General features: G+C 43.3%; 2 protein-coding genes across 5 annotated transcripts in view; one reads left to right on the top strand and one right to left on the bottom strand.

Annotated features, from left to right (window-relative positions):
- LOC119393203 (valine--tRNA ligase) overlaps positions 1-983 on the bottom strand; it is a 114,226-nt gene extending 113,243 nt beyond the window's left edge. For 2 of the 4 annotated variants that reach the window (XM_049414823.1, XM_037660057.2), the window contains exon 1: positions 640-983. In XM_049414823.1, coding sequence (XP_049270780.1) covers positions 640-801 — 162 coding nt within the window. In that variant the 5' untranslated portion in view covers positions 802-983. The remainder of the gene's footprint in view (positions 1-639) is intronic. The other 2 variants (XM_049414821.1, XM_049414813.1) reach the window with 1 other exon arrangement.
- Positions 984-1,960: 977 nt separating this feature from the next.
- LOC119393188 (serine/threonine-protein kinase Nek7) lies at positions 1,961-24,522 on the top strand. Its single transcript, XM_037660037.2, has 8 exons — positions 1,961-2,343; positions 2,631-2,693; positions 8,768-8,878; positions 17,151-17,259; positions 18,188-18,295; positions 19,577-19,671; positions 22,477-22,590; positions 23,178-24,522. The coding sequence occupies exons 1-8, from the start codon at positions 2,164-2,166 to the stop codon at positions 23,319-23,321; spliced, it is 924 nt and encodes a 307-aa protein (XP_037515965.1). The 5' UTR covers positions 1,961-2,163; the 3' UTR covers positions 23,322-24,522.
- The last annotated feature ends 157 nt before the right edge of the window (positions 24,523-24,679 follow it).

The following is a 24,679-nucleotide window of genomic DNA, read 5'->3' as shown; positions in this document are numbered from 1 at the left end:
CATGCACTTGCAAAAAACTCGCACGGAGAAGCACTGTCAGCAAAAGCCTCGCCTTCGGCCACGTATGTGTCCGCACGCATTTCACCGCCGATTCGTGCTCGACAGAGCGGCGTTCCCGAACAATAACAAAGGCAGTAGTGCTTCTGGTGTATCATTAAAGCCGCCGTTTGCAACGGTCTCGATGACCCATTTTGAACGGCCAGCCGTAACTGACGCGGCTTCAGCGCGGAAGCTAGAACGAAAGCCGCTGTCTCGTAGGGCCAGGCAGTTAAGCTTATGTCAGCGGCGATCGCTGCATTCCGGTGCTAGAAACATCTAAACAATGATGACCGCACAGAGTAAGAGAATGGATGTCTGCAAAGTTCGGGCGCCGACTACGGGCACTGACACTCAACCCAAGACGTGCGTTGAGCCGTGTTTTTGGGCAGTTCAGTGTCCGAGCCATTATTTAGAGACATCGGCTGTCCAAAAGACGTGATAGTAGCGGTAATCGTAAGAACACCGCTCGTAACACGCGGCGCTTCCACTGTGGCGGAATGAATGGAACCGGCTCGTGGTTTCGAGCGGTCGCGTTGACTCAAGGTCCCGTCCACGACGATCGCTCCGGAATATCAATATGGGAACGCGTGTCGTACTTACGTCGGCTTTGGGCTGAACAGTCTGCATCTTCTCCTGCTTCTGCTTGAATTTTTCCAGCTTCTCTTTCTTCTTGGCTTCTTTCTTGAGTTGCACAGCGCTCTTTTGAACAGGTTCTCCAGACTGAGCGGCGTTGTCGCCTTCGGTTCCGACGTCTTGCGGCATGGTTTCACGGAGTGGTGCTGTTCCTTTCTATAGAACTTACGCGCACGTAGGTTAGAGCGAAGCGTGACAGATCGGCGACAAGGCGAAGCTGCTGCCGGACACGATCACTGCGTCCCAGGTGAAATGAACGCGAGTTACCTGTCACGATTCACGCTGACGTAAGAGCAAACTCGCCGAGGAACGAGCCGCCACAAACGGCGAGGAGCGAAAGAAGTTGATTTAGCGCAGCCGTAAGCACGCAAAATGCTTTAGTAAGAAAAATATTGTCGTAGTTTTACATTTTGTAAGTAAAGTATAAATTATTGTTTACATCTAGTACGTTTTTTAACTTGGCCGCTACCTAAACAATCTTTTTTATTCCACAATTTACTTGTTTTTATGACAACCGCACGACGCTGACAGCGCACACCGTCGGGTGGCTAGCGTAGCGTGGAGAAAAGACGTGGACCGCGTGCAAGGACGTAACCACAACTTGCCCCAGTTGGCCGGTTGTCGATTCTCCTGCAAAGGGAGAGATAGGTTCCCACTGTAGCCTGCTGTAGCAGTTATGTAGCAGCGGTGGCTAAGAGCTGTCCACATCCACTACGGGAGGTACTGGGCTCGATTCCCATTGCCTCCGGGCACCCACCGTTTTATTATTATTATTATTATTATTATTATTGGGAGAGAGTTACGGGGTCTAGGATAACGTGTTCTGTGGGATAACTCACAAAGTTCGAAAAAGAACGAAGACAGCAGAAGGAGAGGAAAGAAAGACGGGAAAGTACAAAGCACTACTTTCATTGGCGTCGTGTACCATTTATTCTGAATGTTTAATGCTCTTGCATGATGGGTAATAGATTATGATTTTACTTATTACAAGATGGGTTCTCGTCCACACGCTGGATCACCTGATCCGATTGACCATATGTAACGTGATTGCGCAATGCACGGCATGAAATTGTTGATAGCAAGACAACTATACGCCTGTTAACCTTGAAATACACTGTACCAGATTTTGTGTAGGTGTTCTGTGACTGTACCATCTTGTATCGTAAGTGCTGTGTGATCGGGCTGGTCAGCTGCTCGCAACCCCGCTCGGAGAGCGCCGTCAGCCCGTCGTTGCCGTCGTCGGCGCCTGTCTGCAGGCCTGCAGCACGTGACCATCCACTCAGCCAATGCAAAGAACTCATCTTCGTTTTGTTTTGCTTCTGGGGGAGCGGTCCCGCATGTGAAAGCAGCAAAAAGAAACTGTATGGCAAGTTGTGTCGCAGCCGAACGCGACCGTCAAGTCGTTGTTCGGGCCAGTGTGCGACGGATCTGTAACAACTTCGCCTGTGATCGCTACTTGCACCACTTCCAACGTCCCTGTTCGTTTCGGACATGGCACAGGCAGCAGCCGCGATTGGATTGCAGCTATCGGGCGCCGATTTAAAGCGCATTGGTGCGAGTAGCCTGGCAAAGTTCGAGCTCCTCGACGAAATAGGCACGGGCAGCTTCAGTGTGGTGCACAAGGCTCGAACTACCGCAGACGGCAGACTTGTGGCCGTCAAGAAAGTGAAGGTGCGTGCTTTATTGCGCGATCAGTTTTGACACTTGTTGCCACGTGATTTTGCTCAGCCAGGAAGGGATCAACGGGCTACGCTCTTGATTGTTATTAACATTTGACGGGCCATAGAGCACGAGACTCGTGTGGCTTTTTTCAGCACGTCTCTTCCTCGTCGGATGTGTGCGATCGCGGCGTGGTAGTACATACACTACCAAACGTTAATGAGCTGCTGTGATTTGCCTGACACTTTGTGTACATGTACAAACGCCTTCCGTAAGAGTCCCCCTTTGCTGATTTCCAGGTGAAAGAAATGATTGACGAAAAGGCCAAGCGTGACTGCGAGCACGAAATAGCCCTTCTTCAGGTAAAAATTGTTTTTTATGTCGCTTGCGATTACATTCTGTGCAGCGAGCGCGATGTTTACGTTCATTAGAATTGCTTTCCGGAAAGTCGATTTCTTCATTTACCTGCAGGCATATATTACAACTTGGATATAACCGATGATGTCTGCAAATATATAAAACTACTGTATATTTGCAAAACAGGCAACGCTTTGATGAAAACCAGACGCACGGTGTCTCAAGTGCTTTTGCCAAATCGTTGTCACTTGGAATGTGCAGCTGACTGTCTTATATCAATAGGAATTTATTTGAAACTTTCGTAATGTCATTCATCTTTAATGCTTTTACTTGCAAAAAAAAAGTAAAAATTTGCTGTGCAGTCAATCTAGTGCTACTTCAGGATTCATGTACTCGTAAATTAACCTATATCACGATAATTTTGCGATAATTGTGGCATTATGTTAAAGTAATTAATTATATGTATGTACTTGAATGTAGTGCATTGCACACTTAGCAGTTCTAACGATGTGTAGCAGCAGTACTGAAACTACAGTTTTTTTTTATCGTTGTGCCTTGGGGTTTCATATGTAGTTTCTGATAGTAGCTTTTCCTAGTCATATCTTCCTTTAGTTTTATTGTGTATGCTTAAGTTATGTATGTGAATATCTCGATCATTTTGTCAAGCAATTGCTGTGTTTGTACATTGTAGAATAACTTACAGCACAACACAGTTAGAAAACGGACAGTAGAAAAGAAGGACACGAGGAAAATGACACTACTGTGCCGTTTTCTGTGTTGCGCTGTAGGTTATTGCACAATGAACGTCAACCAGCCACCCCAACTTGCGATTCTGCTTCAGTTGTATTTGTACTTGATCTGCAAACACAGATCATAATTTTTATATATATCTTTTTCTGGTTTCTGCCAAATGAATTAGTCACCAGTAAAAAATTATAACTGGTGATGATTATATTAAGTTATGTGTTATAAGCTGTTGAATTAACTATATAATCATACACTGTTAAGTTTGTACTGATTGCTTGAATGTTTATTTAAAAAAAAAGATCAGTGTACAAACGAACAGCAAGAAGTTGAAAATGATAAAAGCAGCTTAACATGGCATTTTTTTTTGCAACGGTGGTTTGTGTGAGAATCAATGCAAGCTGATATCCCCTTCAGTTGCGAATTATGATGCACTGTCTGCAAATGTGTCAAATTTACACAACATTATTCCAATTTACCCAGTATTATAATTCAAGAAAGAAAAAGAGGTAATTGCATTGCGTAAATGTTAGTTATTAGTTATTGTTAGCATGTAATTAAACATCCATTTATTGTGCCATCAATCATGTTCCGTTTTTGCATAAAACGAATAAAATCTTAAGCTCAAAATGCATGTGCAATTTGTTTTTGGTTGTATTGATTTTGAGCAAACAAAATCATACTTTTAACGTTGCTCCGGGTACAATGCACATCAAGTGACCTGTCGGATATTGTAGTGCCTTCATAAAAGTGATCTGCTTTAGCCATACGCAGCATATTGAGTATAAGTGAAGGCACATTGACTATGTAGGGGTTTCAATTCGTCGTATGCGCAATGTATTTTGCTCTTTCTTGGCCACTAGTTGAAAGAACTGGCAAAAACAAGTTGCGTCCACATGTGAGGACACTGCGCCTGAACGGAATGTATAGTTTTATTTCAGAGCTTGTACTAAAGCAGCCAGCAATGAGCTTTGGTTGTCATACATTAGAACTGTTAGCAAGAGCACATGTTTATATGTTAGCAGTTTTGCTCATGCAACTTAACAACACTGTCCTTGCATGTTTCTGTGAAGTTTGCAACGCTTTCTTTGCAAGCTGTTTATGAACCAAGATATCCAGCGTGAGAGCTGTTCACATTAAAGGAGTGCTTAGACATATTCTCAGATATGTAAAAATTCTACATGTTTCTTGCACATTAATGAAAAAGGGACAATAACAAAGTATGAAGGTATGGGTGCAAAGGATAGTTCAATTTGATACTAAAGGTGGTCTTGTAATGTGCCAGGCTTTGCACCATGTGCATGATCATTATACATTGTAACATAGAGCAGTTGCTAACACCACATAGCAATGAATCTATATATATAGATATGATTTCATATTAAACCGTGATAGCTTAGTTTCTATGGTGTTGTGTTGCTGTTCTTCAGGTTGCTGGTGCGATCCCAGGCACGGCAGTTGCCATCCACAAATGGGGCTGGAATGCCAAGACACTATGGATGTGCGAATAGTGATTTTTAAGACTGAATTGAATATACAAATAGGATAGTGCCTAGAATCTAATTGAATATAGAGTATTTTTCGAATATTGAATAGCCATTTTCGCAACTAATGTAAAACAATGTTCATATTCCAGTATTCATGATATCAGTACTAAAACCAGGGATGGAGAATCGGGACAACTAAACGGATGCTTCACGTGCACAGAATTGTTCAGAAAGTGCAAACGATTGTTGTATAGGCAGTCAAGTCTGGCTGTTCAAGTCACATAACCCTGTTGCACAATGTATAAGCTCTCATGTTTTATGCCTTTACTATGTGTGCAAGAATGACGTTTGTTGTAATTTTGCACCAATCTTGTGTTTATTTGGGGGCAGTTGACCTCTTAAAGCATCCACAAACTGTTCAAAAACTATTCATCTTTATGAATAGCTGGTGTTTGAATTGAAGGCCAAATCTAATAGGACACTATCAGATTTGATGTTCAAAAGTTTTAAACATTTGAGCACCCCCAATAAAACAATGATGTACTTAAGTGCGCATCGAAGAACTGAAGGTGGTAAAAATTATTCTGGAGCCCTCCCGCTGCCTTATATGGTCATGGCACATAAAATCCTGGAATTTTTTCTAATAATGATGCTAGTACTTTAGAAAATAGGCAAGAGTGCTGTACATGTTTCTCTTATAGTCGGCACTTTGCATCTGGAAGCTGCAGCAGTTGCAGGATTGGAGCAAGTCAGTGTATTTTAGTGTTGTGAAGCATATTCCCTGGGCACAGTATTCTAAACTGGCACATCTACTTTAGACTGAAAAACAAAGTGTTGTGTGCTGTGGTATCACACTTCTTTCCTAAAGTGAATGCAGCGCTGTACGTACATCTTGTAGATGTTCCAGTAAAATGTCATTTGCATGTTTCCCAAGATAATTCAAAGCAATTTTTTATCATTTACAATCTCCTGACTTATGAAGTTGTGAACAGCATGAGAGGTACTTGTTTCAGTGTATGTATGCCCAATTTCTTTTTGTATCAAGCAGACTACATGCAAGCTTCGTATTTGATTATCCAGAAATACGAAGATATTCTGTCTTCGAAACCTTTTTTTTTTTAATATGCATATTTGGTTTACTTAGGAAACATCAGTATTCACACTCTACAAAATTTTAACAGCGAAGCTGTTTAAGCTAGCCTTAAGTTGTATGCCGTATCACTATTCATAAACGGATATGTGCCACAGAAATTGGGTAAATCCTTCTACTCACCACTGATCCACTAAAAATTAAGAAGGCAACAGTTAGCCCAACAACAAATGGCTGCAAAGCGACAGCGGCGAGCCAAAGACCCCGAGTACGTACAACGAGAGAATGCTAGGTAATGGGAAAGGCAACGGCGGCTGCAAAAAGACCCCAAAGCGATGGAAGGCCTGTGCCAGTGACGACGTGCCCATAGATCTATGAGAGGTGCGAACGCTTGGTTTTAGCACGAGTTTCTATCTCTGGAGTTTGGACATCCGTGTCGTGTCTGTGACTGTCTGTGGTTTAACTTGAGCCTCTCTGCGCTGAGAATTAACGTAGAAACAACCTAACATCACCTAGCTAAAGCCTAGTAATGACCTAGAAGCTACCTAGAAACAACCTAGAAGCAAGCAGATTAGTGTTCAGAATCGTCCAGTTTCACCGTTTCAAGCCTTGCGCGCCTTAGTGCAAGCTTCGTTGATTTTTTAAAATTGGTTTTAGCATTATATTAATCTACTGTGTTTTACATATTAGGTGTGCCACTATTCCAGCTTAACTGCTTTTGAATTAAGCTCAGATTTCACACAAATAGCATGTTGCAATGGGTTCAGTTTAATGTCATTCTTGCGAGCATTACTTGCCCCCCGTTTCATTTGCAATAAAGCTTGAGTACATGTCATCTGTGGCAATGCTTCTTAAAAAAATATTTTGCTGCAATGGAGTGGGGGTGCCATTTTTCACTGCTATGGTGGAATGAAGGAAGGAAAAGAATTTTGAGGGCTCGTTTCTTTGTTTGACACAGCCTTAATGAAAACCAGCAGATAACGAAGCCAAAGAAGGTATAGCAAACCTTAATTATACTTTTTTCAGTGTATTGTAGTAATTGTGATATAGATGTGAAGAAAATAAAGTGGACGAAAAGACAACTTGCCGCCGGCAAGGACCATACCTGCAGCCTTCGGATTACGCGCCCAATGCTCTTACCAATTGAGCTACAGCGGCAGTCATCCCCTAATCCACTTTATCGGGTATTTATGTGCATGCAAACCTGGGAGTGTTAGTCAGCGCCGCTCGTAGACATGACGGCGAGTGTGGAACACTCTTTTTGCCAGTTGGTGTCACGTAGCACGTGAACCTTTAACGAGCGGTCAGCTGACAAATAAGCCCTCACATACTACTTGAGGGCTACAGTGGAATTCAACTTTCACGATGTTGACATCTACTTCATGTGCGCTGTTTGACTCATGTTTGTTTTGTTTTTATATAAACTTTTATTTCATTTTGTTCTGTTTTGTGCTTTGTTTTCTTTTTTTTCCCTCTCTCTCTTTGTGAATTACAGGTTCACCACTACTGAGGCTTCTAGCTGTTTATGGGCACTAGGAAAAAGAGAAGTTTTATTGCAGTGACAGCTACATGGTGCAGCCATTCAGTTGCTGCCGCAAAATTAACATTCTTAGTGGCATCAGTACAGACAGTGTGCGCTCTGGGTTTATTGAGAGCGAAAGAGGCTAGCAGTGCTTGCAACAAAATAATGTTAAATTGAACCCACTGTGAAATGCCACCTCTGCATGAAAACTAAGCTGATATTAGTGAAGGATTTAATTTGGAAAAATTGCTTATACCTAGTGCTGCCAGTTATACAAATATTCAGTAGAAATAAAGCAATCCATGAAAAGTTTTGTTTGTTGGGAGTTTACCCAATGCAGGTTATTTAAGCTGCCACGACACTTAGGGCAAGTTTCAATTTGTGAAATAATCCAATGCGAAAGGCTCAGTAGTGTTACTAGGCTACCCCGCATATGCTTCTTGCAACATTGTTACCCTTGTTATTATGTAAACAGTGATGACAACAATACGCTTTGAATGGTTTGTTCATATAAAGTTGACCTAAAGTTGACCCTTCATAAGTACCACTCTTGCATGATTTCCTCTTCAGTGGGATGCATCTGGTGTACTAGTTGTGATGTTCATTTTCATGCTTTTCTGATATTTGAGTGATTGCTCCCTGCTTGTGAAGAAACAACTTCTGCAGGTACTGTGAGGAAGGTTACGTTCAGGGGCAACATTTTGTTTTAAAGTTTTTTTTTTTTTTGCTGATTGTCATATAACCCACTAGAGACCTCAGTGTCCATATTCGTCACGATCACTTTTTTTTTTCTTGCTTTGTCATGTCAACCACAAATGTGGACTTAATGAAGTGAAAACATCTGTAAAATATTACATTACGAAAAAGAGGTTTAAAAGTTTTTTTCAATTTTCTTCATTTTTAATTTTGTTTTATTGGACACATTTTATGACTGTCTCTCACAAATAGCCATCAGCATGAAAAATGTCGTGCTGGTGCCAATAATGGGTAGTTGGACCAGGTTGGCACAGTTGAATATGGGCAAAATGCTGGTCACTACTCCACAGATTTGAGGTTCTGCAGTGTTAGCTGCTAGCAAAAGTCTGAGTCTTCTAGGAATGGTGAAGATAATTATGATGAGACATCTACTCCATTTAACCAGGTTTTACCACATTTTAAGGTGGCACAAGCCCAATTAACATTTCTTTCCCACATGCTCGCAACTTTTTTTCCTAATTATTTTCTTCCTTTCTGCAGAGGCTCGACCATCCGCACATCATAAAATATTTCACCTCATTCTTTGAAAATGGTGAACTCTTCATCGTTCTTGAGCTGGCGGATGGTGGTGATTTGGCACAATTTATAAAGGCAAGTTTCACTGCACATTTCCCACATGTGGAATGGCGAGTAAAAACGAGACAGTGTTTCTTGTAATTATACATTTGGTGCTTTTAACCATGACTGCTTCTCAGAGTAAAGCATAAGTGAACGTATACTGTGAAAATCGAAACATGAGAGCATTAAACGAATACTGACATGAAAATTTTCAGTCATCGTTTTTAACGGCGGAGCTGTTCAAGCTTTTGGTACCGCCTCGTGATGTGAACAGAAAGGAGGAAGCCGTGTAACCTCCTCGCTTCCACAAGCGCAAAGCACCTGTGCCCTTCGCTCTCCTGACGTCTGTGGATCGGCACAAGTTCTCTTCGACCTCTTCATCTTCTGCTGTGCTCCCAGAGCACGAGTGCTGATTTGGCGTGGGGTGCAATAACTCTTATGGGCGAGAGAACGAGTACAGAGAGAGAGAAAGGGAAGAAAGAGTGAAAAAGAAAGACAGAGAAAAATGTTCCTGCCAAAATCACGTAACACTGGCCACATTGTGATTTTGGCGGGAACATGTCATGATTTTAAAATCGTGTAACGTTAGTCACGTGACATGTTCCCGCCGAAATCGCGTAACACTAGTCACGTAACATGTTCCCTCCAAAGAAATCACGTAACATTTGTCACATCACATGTTCCTGCCAAAATCACATAATGTTAGTCATGCGACGTAAGATCACGTACCACTGGTAGCATGACATGTTCCCGTCAAAATCACGTAGCACTAGTCATGTGACAGAAAACTATCATCATCATGAACCGGCACTCGCTCTCTCCGTCCTCTTTACAGTGAACTAGTAGCGAGGTAGTGGGCTCACTGGTGTCAAACACATGATACGGCCGATGTCTCCTCGCAAGCAAGCGTTGGTCACAGACGCTACGTTGATCTCGACAAACGCTGCAGGTGCACTCAACTGTCGCGACGCCTGATGCGCAGCAGTGCTACAGGGGAGACTCGGCACGTAGGAATTAATGACGCTTACACTGCTGCGCATCAGGTGTCAGACAGTCTAGGCTTGTGCAAATATTCGAGCACTTCGAATATTTAACTAATATTACAGTATTCAAATTCGCTTCGAAACGAATTTAAATTCTAGGAAATTTCGAAGTATTCGAAATGAACGAATAGACATATATAAACTGCATGTAACCCCCCTGTAAAGGTGGTTTCACTGCTGTGGAGGTGTGCTGTACTGTGAATGCACCTTTCCTGGAGAAATCCGCACGCTGCGAAGCCCCACTTCAAGTTTAAATGAACATACAGCCAAACCTTGTTTACTCAAAGTTACTGGAACTGTGAAAAATCTAATTAAGCGGGTTTTCGAATTAACCAATCATACAAAAAGCGAGATGCAAGGAACTTTGAACTACTGGAAGTGATCAAAAGTGGTCGTTTGCTGTTCCTTCTAGTTTGCGGCTACAAGGGTTATGTCTTCTAGCAATACCTGGGGAAACGGCGAGCCTCGCTGCTACTAGCGCAAGAAAAAAGAAAGGAAGAGGGAAAAAAACAGTCTCGTGGTCAACTGAAATGCGCGCCTGCGGAAAAGACGTGCTTCGCTGCAACACAGTAGTCACACGCGGGCAGCTTGTCACCTGCTCCTCGCAGCGTCAGCGCGTCATGATGCAAACATTCGCCCATTCTTTCTGGTAAAATAAAGAATTTAATAATGACTAGTTTGACGGAATTTGCGATGTGTTCTGGGTGGAAAAGATGATCATTGAAGTTTTCAAGTAGGCGTTGCAGGCGAGTACTCCGCTAGCAGTGCAAGTGCGCAAATTGCCGGAACCGCCATTCGGAGGTTTGCATACATCGCGAATTCCGTCAGACTGCCCTTTATTAATTTCAGTATATTTTCCCAGAAAGAATGGGTAAATCATGACGCACTGACGTTGCGAGAAGCATGCATCATGCTGCCCGCGTGTCACCGCTGTGTTGCAGTGAAGCACATCTCCACAGGCACACATTTCAGCTGACCACGAGACTGCCTTTTGTTTAGCTTTTTTCTTGCGCTGGCAGCAGCAAGGCTGGGATGCTTCTCTTGTAGTATCGCTACATTGCGTTGCCTTGTGGTTCCTAAGGGCCATCGTTGCTGCGGATTTGCGGCTAAATCGGGATCACGGAATTTGCACATGACACCCAAAGATTTTTAATTAACCGGGTTGGTACTGACCGCCGCTTCAAATTATCCACTCAAATTTACATCGCAAAATACGGGGCCAAAGAAATCCTTCTAATTACGCGGGATTTTGACATAACAGAGTTCGAATTAATGAGGTTTTACTGTATTACCTTTACATCGATTCATCATTTTTTAAGTTTAAAAGCTTGTTATACTGGCTTATAGGCTCTAAGTATAGTAAATTTTAAAACGTAACATATTTTACATGTTATCACTTGCATTCTACCGAAAGTCAAATACTGCTATTACTCATAGTTGCTTCCACTTCCCTTTGAACCAAAAAGAATGACATATGCATATGCCTTGTTTCAACTTTAAAAATATTGCGCTGGTTAGTTGGGTCATGACAAATATGCTCACTTTTCTTTATAATATGTGATATAAACTATTCAAATTCGCTTCGACCAAATCACTATTCGCTACGAATTCGCTTCGGACACCTAAAATTTACTATTCGCACAAGCCTACGACAGTCGAGTGCACCTGAAGCATTGGTTGAGATAAATGTAGCGTCTGTGACCAACGGTTGCTCGCGAGGAAGAAAGAAAGAGAAAAGCGTGACGGAGCTGCTAGGCGCAGGCAGACCACAGACTAAACCGCCATCACCGTGCTCGACCCCTACTGGTTCTGTAACCTGGGCAGGATGTCTGGGTGACAGATTCCCGGTGTACTGCTCAAGTGCTGATGCGAGGCCAGCTTCCGAGATGCTATGTGGTTGAGACGCCGAACAATGTGATACAGCAGAACCGTCTTCTGCTTGCGCCATTCGGAGGTCGTGGCATGACTCCTGCTTCCAGGGGTCGTCAACGATGCCGGGGACAGTAGCGCCAACTTACAGTGCAGGAGAACTCCCGAGTGCCATCTTGTGTTGTGTGGTTTCTCCAAGTCATGCGGTTTCTCCAGGTGGTGTGGAACCACATGTAGTTCCCTAAGAAAGTGCGCCTTCTCCTACAGATGCGGACTGTCTGAAGTTGATGCGTACCGTGACTCCATGTCGTGGTCTGGTATACCCAGTCTGGAAGACATATCATTATGCCTAAAAGATTGTACTTATATTTAGTCAGTAATCGGTCAACATCTTCGACTGGGGCGTTTATGTAGAGGGCGTTTCTAACCATACTGTTATCACTAACAACTTATCTGTGTCATTACTTATCCATGGTGTTCATACGTTGGCTGCATGTAAAAGATGCGCAAATAAAGTGATATAGGCATTGGCCTGCCAGGAGACTCTGCTGTATGCTCACCAGAGCATGTAGTGATTGAAGTGGAACTTAATAAACCCTTTTCATGATTGTGGTGCTAGCTTTTCTGTGATGCAATTTGCCCAGCTAATGCCAGCACAGTCATTTCTTTAAACAATGCACACAAGCTCAGCTTGCTTGTGCCATGACGTGGAAAATGTGGACTTGACTCTCATGAGTTAAACATGCATAAAAGACAAGCTCCAGCATGTGCAGCTACAACATTGCCTTCATTTCAACCATGATAGGTGCCACCATTAGGTAGGCGAATGTGCACTGCAGAGAAGCATGCTAGTGAACTATGAAAGGGGTCTAGTGGGTGACTGATAGGAGTGCACACATTGCTACCGGGTGCAGGTTCAGGTTTTAAATGTGAAACATGCGAATCAAAGGTATTTTGACCATTTCTGTCTATCTGTCTGTCCTATTGGATCGATCCATTCATCCATTTATCTATTTTGCCGCCTACATATGTGCACTCTCGTGGTTGTCTCCTTAACTTGGTATATCCAAAATTAGCATGGAAGGATATTATTGTGTGACGAACATAATTAACAGGTCATGACATGAATAACGTGGCGTGCCTGTCGCATACACACGAAATCATTTCCCTCAGTCATGTGTGAGCGAAATGATTCCACTACCCATGGAATGCAGGTACACGCCAAAGGTGGTTCACAGTCTATATCAACCAAGGAGCAGCAAGAACAGATCTTGGGAATCTTAAAGTGATAGTGTTGAGGAGCCTGTGTCACAGAAAAACCAGTGCCGACGTGGGCAGCGTCGTTGGTGAACGAAGAATCCCGATGGGCGCAAAGAATGAAAATTATGGTTTAAGTCGGAATCGAAGCTGGACATCCTGCGTGGCAGTCAAGCATTCTACCACAGAGCTGTGCCAGTGCTTGAAACTGCTTCAGAAAAACACCCTATACAGGCGTCATGTCGGGGCAACATCAGTTGTGGTTTAAGTGGTGGCTATCTACTTTTATAACCATGTAATAAGCATTATATATGTACTTCTATAACTCGGCAAGCTACAGTGAAACCTCAGTGATACGATCACGACTCATACAAATTTTGGGATGATGCGAATTTTTCTTTCGTCCCGACCAAAGCCCATTGGCCTGCAATATAATGGAGTACGGTTGTTTCGAACAGGCTTTCACCCCATGACGTTTGATATGAACGTACGCTACCGCGCAGGTACGAAGAGCTGCTGTCCGCACTGTCGTGGAAGACGCGCCAAGCACGTGCGTGTGCAGAAGCGCAAGCGCGGGCATGCGCGCCGCGCCGCCAATTGGTCAGAATCACGGTGTAAGAAAAATCACAGCATATCCACGGGGTGAATGTTGATGAGGGGCGAAGCTCCGGAGGGAATCATCGGTAAACCGTGAAACTCTTCTGTGAAATTCGCCCAGTACATCATATAAAGAGTGTGAAACACCGTGTATATATTAAACATCAAACTTTTATTGTACTGTTGGTTTACGTGGTCCCTTCATTATCACCGCTTTGTGATCGGTGAAATGCAGGGAGAGTGTCCGCTTCCGAGCGAAAGAGAAAGCGCGCCAAGAGCGAGCACCTTGTCTGCCTCCATCCGGCGACTCCGAGCGAAAGAGAAAGCGCGCCAAGAGCGAGCGCCTTTTACGATCGCAGGCATACAATGACATGCGCCATTCGCATTATACAAATGCCATCTGTCATCTTTAAACAGCAACTCTGGATGGATGGATGGATGCTATGAGCGTCCCCTTTATAACGGGGCGGTGACATGTCTGCCACCAGGCTCGAAGAAAAAAAAAAGAAAAGAAAACTTTCTTGTTTTATGTTGGCCTAATACGTTATCTACATTGATTAAATCTATGTTATTATACCAAAAAAATATAAATTCGCGGTCCAGCTTTCTACCTGTTAAGGCAGAATGACCTTATTTTTCCCCATTATTTATTTTTGTACTTTATCTCTACTTTTCTTCCACCAATACTCTAACCGTCTCTTACTTATTTCTATCGCGGACGTGTTCAGCTTTCCATTGTTGTCCTTAAAACCCAAGGCTTCATGTAGACTCGTGCCCACACGTATACCTGGGTGAATATCGCCACGAAATACATGAAACGCCATCTAGTGAGCAATTCATTAAACTAGAGCTCTAAGAAATATATGAAACACCATCTAGTAAGCAATTCATTAAACTAGAGCTGGCTACATACATACATACTACAGAGGAGGGAACGACCCACACCCTAAGGAGCTTCGCCCCTAAAATAATTTTCTTACACAGTGATCAGAGTAAACAATCAGTGACGCGTCGTAGTCTCCGAGATTGGGTTCACGAATCTTGGAGGCCCTAATGCGCCTCAGTGTGCCTTCGCGTTTAGATTACAAGCCATGTCCTCCATGCAAACGATGTCCTCGTGCATCAGATTCCTTATAAAAGGTGTACGAGGACCCAAAGAAGACAAGGACGGTCTTGGCGAAGGAACTAGGCCTCACAACGTCAACATGCACAACTGTTGAGGACGCACTTGTGTGGGCACGGCCGTAAATCTCTCGCAAAACATCCCCAACACCACCGCGATAAGAAAATAATAACGTAGGACCACGGTTATGAAATTTTCTGGCCTTCATCTATCGTGCCAAGGCACTCCTTAAGTCGCTTTCGCCGCAGTACTTTGGTGTCATGCGGAAAAGCATACTAAGATTGTGAAGGGGCTACTAGCTGTCGCGGGTCACAACACACCTGGTTCAATAATTGCACACACGCGCAGAGGCCGTCTATTTAAGCGTGCAGGTATGACTGTTGACGTCTAAAAACTTCATTGGCAATCATTCAGAGCTGTTCGTGACTTTGCTGCGGCCCTGAAAAGGAATAAATAAAATGTACACCAGCCTTCTTTTCAGAGGCTGGGTCCGAGCTAATTGGTACATTGACATTATGAAACTGTTAAGCGCACGAACACGGGAACGCTCTGCGTGTCGTCTTCTTGTTGCCGTCTTTGTGCGCTTAGCGATTTCATAAAGCTTCTTTTGTCGCATGCTAATTTTTCATACTTTCTGGTGATACGAATTTCGGATGATGCGAATATCTTTGGTGATCCCGCGAGATTCGTATCACCGAGGTTTTACTGTATAGTCGAGTGTCGCTCGATACCCACACCACTGACTGGTACTTATGATATGCACATCATTGTTCCGTTAGTTTCAATAAAACTGACGTTTAAACTGTAACATCAGTGCCGACGTTACGTCTGACCATAACCTACCCTTTAGGCGTCAATGTAGTCGACATGCCTGGTGAGCCTTCGTTATGTCCACAATTACTTAATTTACACAAAGATGTCAGTCCACCTCGTAATGCTTGGTTCTAACAACAACAAAACATGTGGAATAGGCAGCTACTCTGTGACTGCTTGGCATGATATCGACTCCCACAATGCGTGGGATCTGCCGGAAACGTCTTTTTTTTTTTCAAAAGGGGCAGTCTGGTATTGAAATGGTAATTGTGGATGATTACAGCACAGATTCTTATGGTAAATAATAATAATAATACTTTATCTACGCACATCCACAAGCAAAACGTAGAAACAGACCTGTCGAGTCTGCGAAAGCTTGTGTGATAAGGTCCGACAGAGTCGGTTACAGCAGTGTAGTTACATCGTTACATAATTCCAATACATCTGTGCCAACATTCAGAAGAGTACTCGTTACTATTGCTCGTTTGCAGGCAATGATTACAGAAGAACAGAAAAGAAACAAAGAGTGCAAATTACGTAAAAATAGCAAATGAATAAATTAGCTATAATAATAATAATGACTTTATTTGTGTCTCAGTGAGCAGTCCAACAATGTTTCTTTTTTAAACAAGAAGCATTGGTATCAAGCATGCTGTTTTTATTCCGTATTGGCCCTGACACAACGGAGAAAGCAATGATGCAGCTCTGTGCCATCTTGGCTGGATACAAAGGGAACCAAAATATTCTAAAGCTAAATGTATGCGAGTTTAGTGTGCTCTTTGTTTGAACTTCTTAGTCAAATCCAGGATAACTGTCATATTGCTTTCTTTTGTAGTCCATGTCTACACACTACTGTGCTCTTCAGTTGTGGGCTCATGGTCGTCCGAACTGCCCTGAACTTTGTGTTATGAATGCTGCCTTTGATTTTTTGGTGGAGCATTATAATGATTGCATGGAGAATCATTCTATTCTTCTTGCTGATTGAAAGATACATGCAATATATGACCGCAGGACTTGATGAAATCTGACTTGAGGCATAGCTTTGCTGTTGCTGTCTTGATTTTTTTTTGGTATATTTGCAGTACCATATGGCAATGCATAGGATAATGTTGTTTTTTTAACCTATGGGCAACATTGCCAGCAGATATGTGTGTGCTATCCAATCTAATACTAATACCAATATGTAATAGCACACTGTGTGATGTATGGTTATGTGTAAATTCAGGGGGCCTTTTTTCTCCCCACTTCACGCTTGTCCTGTGCTGCAAGAAAGCAGTATTTGAGAATGTCCAGTCGGACACATGGAAAAGTTCGAACATGGGATCATAAAACACCCTAGAAAATAAATAGATGTGCTTGTCTTGTTTTCTTCTTGGATGACCTTTCTGTGAAGCTTCTTGATGAGTGTGTTAAATTATTGGCTCATTTTGTAAAATTATTACTGTTTTTGCACTGCGGAAGGATGTATGAGTGGTATTGTTCACATGAGAATCCGTCCCTGTTCTCTGAGGCATTCCTTGTTAATGGTTTTGGGTTTATTGAAAAAGCACCATGTTTGTTTAGTAAAGATGTTTTCACTGAACGTATGCTGCACTGGCTTCAGTGTTTCAGGCATCACGGTAAGCTGATTCCTGAGCCTACCATCTGGAAGTACTTCTCACAGGTGTGTGCTGCCCTCAAGCACATGCACTTGAAGAGGATAATGCACAGAGGTATCACAACTGCACGTTTTCTGTTGCATTATGAGCTGGGTTGTAGTTGAATGTGTAAGCATCAACTCCTGCATGGAGCATCAATGCCTGTTGTCAGGAAAATGCAGTGAAATTAATGTCAGTAGTACATACCTGCCAGCTCTTCCAATTTGCCAAGGAGACTCCCGATTTCTAACCTGTCTTCCTGATTGTACGATCGCGGCCATAAATCTGCCAATAAACTGCCTCAACCCATTCTCAAAAAAAAAAAAAAGCTACAGTAAAACAAAAACCGGTGATTAAAACAACACAAACTTATTTATATGACACACCAAAGAAAAGGGAACGTCCACGCAGCTCGAAAGGTTTGCTGGCCACTGCTCTTTCCTGTCGTCCACCAGGCTCTCCTCCATTCACCAAAAACACACAAACACCCCAGCTGCTGAGACTGGTGGGTACGTCACCTGTTTTATGGCCCAGTTCAGAGAGGGCTCAGTAACAGATCACAGGCGTCGTCCGAAACAATTTTTTTCTTGTACCTTTATTAGTTGTAGCGTTTGTTTCAGCGAAATGCTGCAAAAGAAATGGTCTCTTGTTCTTTCTCATACAGGGATCAAGGACTTGTGGCATTTAGCTGCCACTTACCATATTTTGTCGCATATAACCCACACCAAAAAACAGAAAAATGTGCTTATAAAGTGAGGGTGCGGGTTATGTGCGAGGAAATACAGCATTTATTCCCATCTTCCTGGTTTGTTGTACTTGCATGACGAATTTGCGTCATATTTCTAGCACTCAAGACTAGTTTAGTTTCCATTTTAAATAAGGCATCACAAAGGGATGTCTCTGTGTAAATTAGTTGTGTGCATCTCTGAAAATGTGAAAATGCATGAAGCATATGGTTTAGAGTCATTGTTTTGCTAGCAAGCATGGTATGCATTATGTGCAGATGTGAAACCAGCCAATGTGTTCATCACCAGTGACGGGAGGGTCAAGCTGGGAGACCTGGGCTTGGGACGCTTCTTCAGTCCCAACAGTGTTGCAGCCAACTCTCTTGGCAAGTCCTTTTGTATTAGATGCGAAGTATCTTAAGGCGGAGCTCAATCCGGTGGTGGTGGTGGTGGTGGTGGTGGTGGTGTGTGGCGTGACCACCCTTACTGCGCATGCGCATACCCTCTCCACACACCTCCTCTCCACTCACCCTCCCCTCTCCCCATTCCCTTTCCACTTTCCTCTCTCCTTACCCTCTCCCCTTCCCTCTCTCCTCCCCCTCTCCCATACCCCTCTCCCCTCCCCCTTTCCACTCTTCCTCTGAAACGCGGGCTAGACATGCCGAAATTCTCTCCTGCGCAACGCCGCGATGAGCTCGAGCGCATGCGCGTCCCCTCCGCTTCTCTCTCCTCTCCCACGCTGCCCCCCTCTCGCCTGCCTGTCGACCGCGTTTCCCGCTCGCCCTGTGAGAATTAACGGCCAGGCTAGATGGAAGATACGACGCGAGTAGCGTCCCTCTTCGCGTTCCACAACGCGAGGTCGGTAGCATGCCCAACGAACGCCAACGGAACGCGATCGTGCAAGTGCTCCGGCTTCGCATCGCCTCATGATCCCCTTTAGCGGGAGATGGTGTAATTTTTCTTAGCAGTGGCCTTTGTTGTACCTTAAGTTGGGCTGCATTGGCTGTATGTATCCTCAGCTTCAAAATGACATTTCTGGGCCGAAAAAATGTACTGGCAACTACCGTAATTGCTCGAATCTAGGCCGAGCAGACTAAAAAAAAATGCCTACAGCGTTCACAAAACTTAAACAGCATTTACTATCGAGCCCAGATATATTGAGCCCCAAAGGGGATTGCAAAAGGGTTCGATAATTCAATATATAATGTATGCCTGACTGAAGCTAGCGCAAAAATTTTGCACATCTTGGAGTCTCTTGAAATAAAAAAAAACCCTGTGATTTCCCGATTTGTTTCTCAAGGGCCACGTAGGACACGTAAGAGATAAATTAATAGTAATTTTTCATCCATGGCTCCCTGTGGAACGTGAATATCGGACCGGGAGGCCTTTAGCATTCTTGAAAGACCACAGCGGTTCTCCCTTCGATAATGAACACTCCAGGTGGTGGGCTTCACTAGCTGCAGTTTGGCATTTATCTCCAATTTGTTATATTATAAAGCTGTTTTATTCCTTTCCCACAAATAGCTCGAGGCCTTAGAAATTGTGATTTACCAACCTTGCGCAGTGCCTTTTCTGTCCTCTCAGGTGCGCTGACTCTTGTGCAGGAGTCTGTTGGGGTCAAGGTTCACGAAGTTTACAGTTCACTTACCTCATACTTTCTCTTTCAGTTGGGACGCCGTATTACATGTCGCCTGAGCGGGTCCAAGAGCACGAGTACGACTTTAGTTCAGATGTATGGTCGGCTGGTTGTCTTCTTTATGAGGTAAGATAAGCTGTATGATGAGTGTCACTTGTGGTCTTTTTAACGCAATATAGAGTGTGCTGGTGTTCACAGCACAAACCAGCTGTGTTAGAGTTTGTAAGGAAGCAAATGTTAGATGCAAGTTCAGGTAGATGCTCGTGAAATTTTGTATTTTAGGGCCGCTCACCAGGCCACACAGCAAATTTTAGTTATATGCTAGAAGTTGTGTGCCGAATGAAGAGCATTATGCCGCAAGAATTTTTCTAATAGGTTCATTATGAGCTGAGAAAAACAATAATTTGTAGCAGCGCGAAACCATGATGTGAGAAGGCAAGCTTCAAACCCTTGCCACTCGCCCCGTGTAGCCTTCACAAGCCAAATCCCTTCCCTGCCCTCTTTGGCAGCGGAGCTGGAGGGTCACATGACGCACACGCATGAACACATCATGCGCATGCATGGTCACGTACACATGACGTGCTGAGCCAGCGCCTTAGCACGCAAGCAGCGTTGCATGGCCGCTACCTTTTTTTTTTATGTAGCGGCCGTGGCCGTGGGCGTCTGTGGTGTACTGCCTGTTTTTGCGGGATGGGCATGAAAGTTGCAACATTTGTACGGGCACAAGACTAGCGGTATCATGAGCCAGTGCCACATTAACGTTTACTTGTTTACTTGGACGCCATGGAATAAATGAGCCTCATGAGTTCTCGAACGCACCAGAACATTACTTTTGTTTCCAGGGCTGGCGTCTGCTCGATGCGCTAACCGCAGGGACATGAACGCATGCGAAACGGAGGCACATTAGCCTCGCACCTTGCTGCAATTCACGAAAAAAAAATGAAAAGATGCACACATTCCTTTTTTGTGTCTCGTTATTTCTTTCAAGTTTTATTCATCTATTCAAGCAACAATTTACACGAACTACACATGTCGTGTCAAATAATTATTGCAGTGTCGCATGCTACTGTTGGCGACGTCAGAGCACAGTCGTCTACGTAGAGGACCGACATCACAGCACTACCGTCTACGTAGGGCTATTCCATCGTGTACGTCATCCCCTCATTCTCTGGGCGCAAGCTCGTGAGAAGAAGGGCAAGCAGTTCAGCTTGAAATTTGACCCATTTCCGCAGCGCGTAGCGTTGCAAATTTTGGCAGACGTGTTCGTGAACGCCCAGTGTATGCATTGCGCTCGTCAGCTCAAAATTGTCAAACCTGGTGAGGGGCCCTTTAATCCAACAGGTTCTCCAAGAAATATAATAAATGTTGAATAGCAAAAAGCAAGTTGCATTTAGCAGCAGTTGTAAAATCGTTAAAATAAGGATTCGGTATATAATATCAGGCTTAGGAACTCTGCAGAATATTGTGTGTTGCCCATTTCTCTGCACCTCTTTCCATGACAGGGTACACTGCCACGATGCGCCCTCATTGAAAGTTTGTCACACCTATGTCTTGGGAAGTTTCGGCCTGACGTAATACAGCAACCGCATTTCCTGTGTGCCTGACGCACCCAGTTTCAATACAGTCAAACCCGACTATATCGAACTCGGGTAAATCGAATTATCCTTTATACCGAGCTATTTTCGAACACGACCTTGCTTTAACATCAAGGCATAGGGAAATTTGTCGCTACGTCGAACAAAAATAGCTGAAGCACTTGATGTACAGAACATCGGGCAGTGTGAAACGCCCCAAGAAGTTGGCTTTTTCCCACAAAAGGGGACTTTCCCACATGCATTTGGGAAAGTGAGCGGCGTGATTAGGAGGGCCGTATTGATACTGCATTTTTTCACCTACAAGCCGCCCCTACATATCACATATAGCAAGCCGCGCAAGAAGAAATAAAAAAAAAATAGATAAACCCTGTGTGTTGCCCTAAGCTGCCTTCCTTGCATTATCGAGAGGCTGTTCCATGAAGCCAGCTTGCGCACCAGAATTGACATCGAAAGAGCGGAAAAATTTTAAGCATTTTATGTCGAATCATACAATATATCGAACTAATTCCCATTATTTAGCGAGTTTGATGTATGAGGGTTCAACTGTATCACCATTGAAATTCAATGATGAATATCTCAAATTAGGCGCAATTTTTGTGATTTCGAAAAAACGGGTAAGCCATAATACAACTTCCTCAGATACCTAAACAACTGCCCTCAAGTTGATAACTCAAAAATTAAAAAGTTTTGGTAATTAATCATTTCAGTGTAACCTTAGCTGCGGCAATGTGTTCCCACCCTGGTGTAGAGTCTGTGTGCAAAAACAACAGGTGCTTGACTGTCATAGCATTTTTATTCAAAGATCTATCATTTAAAAAAACACCCTGTGTATAGACGACTGGCTCCTTTCTTCGGTCAGTGGGGACCGCTGCGTTGGTTTCCTGAGACATAGTGAAGGACATTGAAATAAACGTTTGGCAGCACCGCTGTCAACCGGTTGATGTTTCCGGGTGTTGCCTGAATGTGCCATGACTCCATGAAGAGGCAGTTATGGAAGTTCACCTTGAGGTCAACAACGCGGGAATTGTCAAGGCATATGCAGTGGTGATCAACCTCACAGTGCTCGGTGAGGGTGCTCCTTTGGTGGTTGAAATTTCGCACATCGTTCTTGTGTTGATGCAGTCTTTCAGTGCAGTCTTACAACTACGGATACTCTTTCTTATGTCAAAGTTCATTGCTTTTGCTGATCTTGTAGCTTGCATTCACGGATGCTCTTGTTTTCTTCTTCTAGCATCCTTGTCTCATTGTTGACTTATATTTCAGGAAGTGTATAATTTTAAAACTTTACCTTTGTTTAGTCAATCAAATTATCTGTTTTTATTTTTATTGTTCCCAGATGGCAGCTCTGCAGTCCCCATTCATGAATGAGACCAAGAATCTTTACTCACTTGTTAAGAAGATTGTGGCAAGTGAATACCCGCCTATTCCAAGCAACCTCTACTCAGACGAGGTGAGCACAAGGACATCTGCCCAGCTCTGTCCAGGAACATAAGAGGGCCACTAGACCACACTGTTTAAGAAAGCACAACATATCGTAAAATTACAAGCAACTGTACCCCCCCCCCCCCTTTGGTAAGTCAAAACTACCAGCAAAGTGGGGGGGTGCACTTTACTGTAATAGCACTAAAATTCAATATGGCGATGGCAATGTTTTCGTTTATGGTGGTGGCAAAGGGCTCATCACAAGACCAACCAAGCACATGTGGCTGTTGTGCTGGGCTGGCTTATCAGGAAACAGAGCGCTATCATCTAATGGTTTTTATTTCTTCATAGGCAGGCATGTATGTACTACATTCATTGTTTAATCTAGACAATGGGCACTTAGTCAACCAGGCAAAAAGAAAATGAAAAGAATCTGCTTGTGAGCAGGTGATAACATAGGGGGCGTTGTTTGTAGTTTAAATTGAAGTGTCGTAATTATGAGATAAAGCATAATGAAAGTGGGTTAAAAAGTAACCTGCCACCGGTGAGGACTGAACCAGCGACCTTCGCATTACAAGTCTACAGCACATCCCCTCCTGTGTCTCCTCCCAACAGCTGCGTGCCCTGGTTGCTGTCTGCATGGATCCAAACCCCATGAAGCGGCGGGATACAAGCTATGCTTGCACCGTGGCCACGCAAATGTATGAGCGTTTTGTGCGGTCATCTGCGTGCAAGGCGAACACACTGGCCTCTACGTGATATGATGATCTCAATGACTGGCAGCAGCACAGGTCTTTTGTACTGTACACAAATGGTTTCATGTTTCTGTGTGTGCACACTAGGCTTCTGAATGGAATTCGCTCTATTAACTGGTATCATAAAGGGCACAGTGAAATGGAGATAATGTGCTAGGGAGTGTTTCAGTGATGTCCTTTTGATGAAATGTATTATGACTAGAGGGTGGATATTTAGCTGCTGACGAGCAGCTGAGTAGCAATACACCACTTTTCAGAAGTTAAATTAAGGTGTGATGCAGGATATGTTTCCTGGTGTGACATATTTTTATAGAAAGTAGAGCTATCTCATTACAGTGTACAGGTCCTCTCTTGTCCAGCATCCAGGAATGTTGCATTTTAGTGAAGACAACCTTCACTTGGTCAGCCAGCTAAATATCCAGCATGCTAGTATCCCTTAAGTAAACAGAAGCACTGCATGTGAAATTTTGATTTAACCACACAAAAATGTTTGAGGGGTGGAAGGCGTGAAAAATGAGCGTTTCCTTGCTACCAAGCCACTTGCCCCTGACATGGCAAGCATTTGTAATTCCAGCCGCAAAAAATTTTTGTTTTTGCAGCCTTATCTATTGAAAGAAATGGTCCCGCACTTTTTTGTTTGTGTGGTTAAATCTAAGATACTAAATTTTTTTCATGCTTGCTGTTGGGTTCATTGCTTGCTATTGCTCTATCAGTTGTAATGCCTTGTGCCATACAATCTCACTTCCTTGAGTATAGAAATATGCACTCTATTCGTGTCTAAAATTGCACCGTGGCATCTTGAAGCTTGTGATAAAACACCTGTTCAAGTGCTGCCTTACACAAATGTTGCAGACACCAATGAAAGTGTGTCCAGTGCTGTTTTTAAAAGCAAACTATGCAGCACTGAGTAGTTGCCAGCTGCTAAGACATGTAACTACTAGCACCTTGACTTTACCACTTATTACAACAGAAATACTTTTGGTTTAGCATCGCTAGCACATTTTCAGGTGTTTTTCATTTGTGTGAGCAGTGCATCTCATTCACTGTGCCCTAGCTCTTTTTGGTGCTACCACTCCTAGTCACTCTAATAGGGAATGGCTGCTACATAGTCCGACTCCCAGAGCGCATTTAGTTAAATCAGGGGGTGTTGCACAATGTACTAAAACAGTCATTACATATTTATTGAAACAGCATATATATATATATATATATATATATATATATATATATATATATATATATATATATATATATATATATATATATATATATATATATATATATATATATATATATATATATAGCAGGTATAATAGCTCACCAGTGTTTCTCATTTTATATCTATGCAGGAACAACATGCTA

This window comes from Rhipicephalus sanguineus, chromosome 1, assembly GCF_013339695.2.
Source record: "Rhipicephalus sanguineus isolate Rsan-2018 chromosome 1, BIME_Rsan_1.4, whole genome shotgun sequence".
In the NCBI taxonomy this organism is placed as follows: domain Eukaryota; kingdom Metazoa; phylum Arthropoda; class Arachnida; order Ixodida; family Ixodidae; genus Rhipicephalus; species Rhipicephalus sanguineus.
This window is presented reverse-complemented; position numbering and strand designations above follow the sequence as displayed.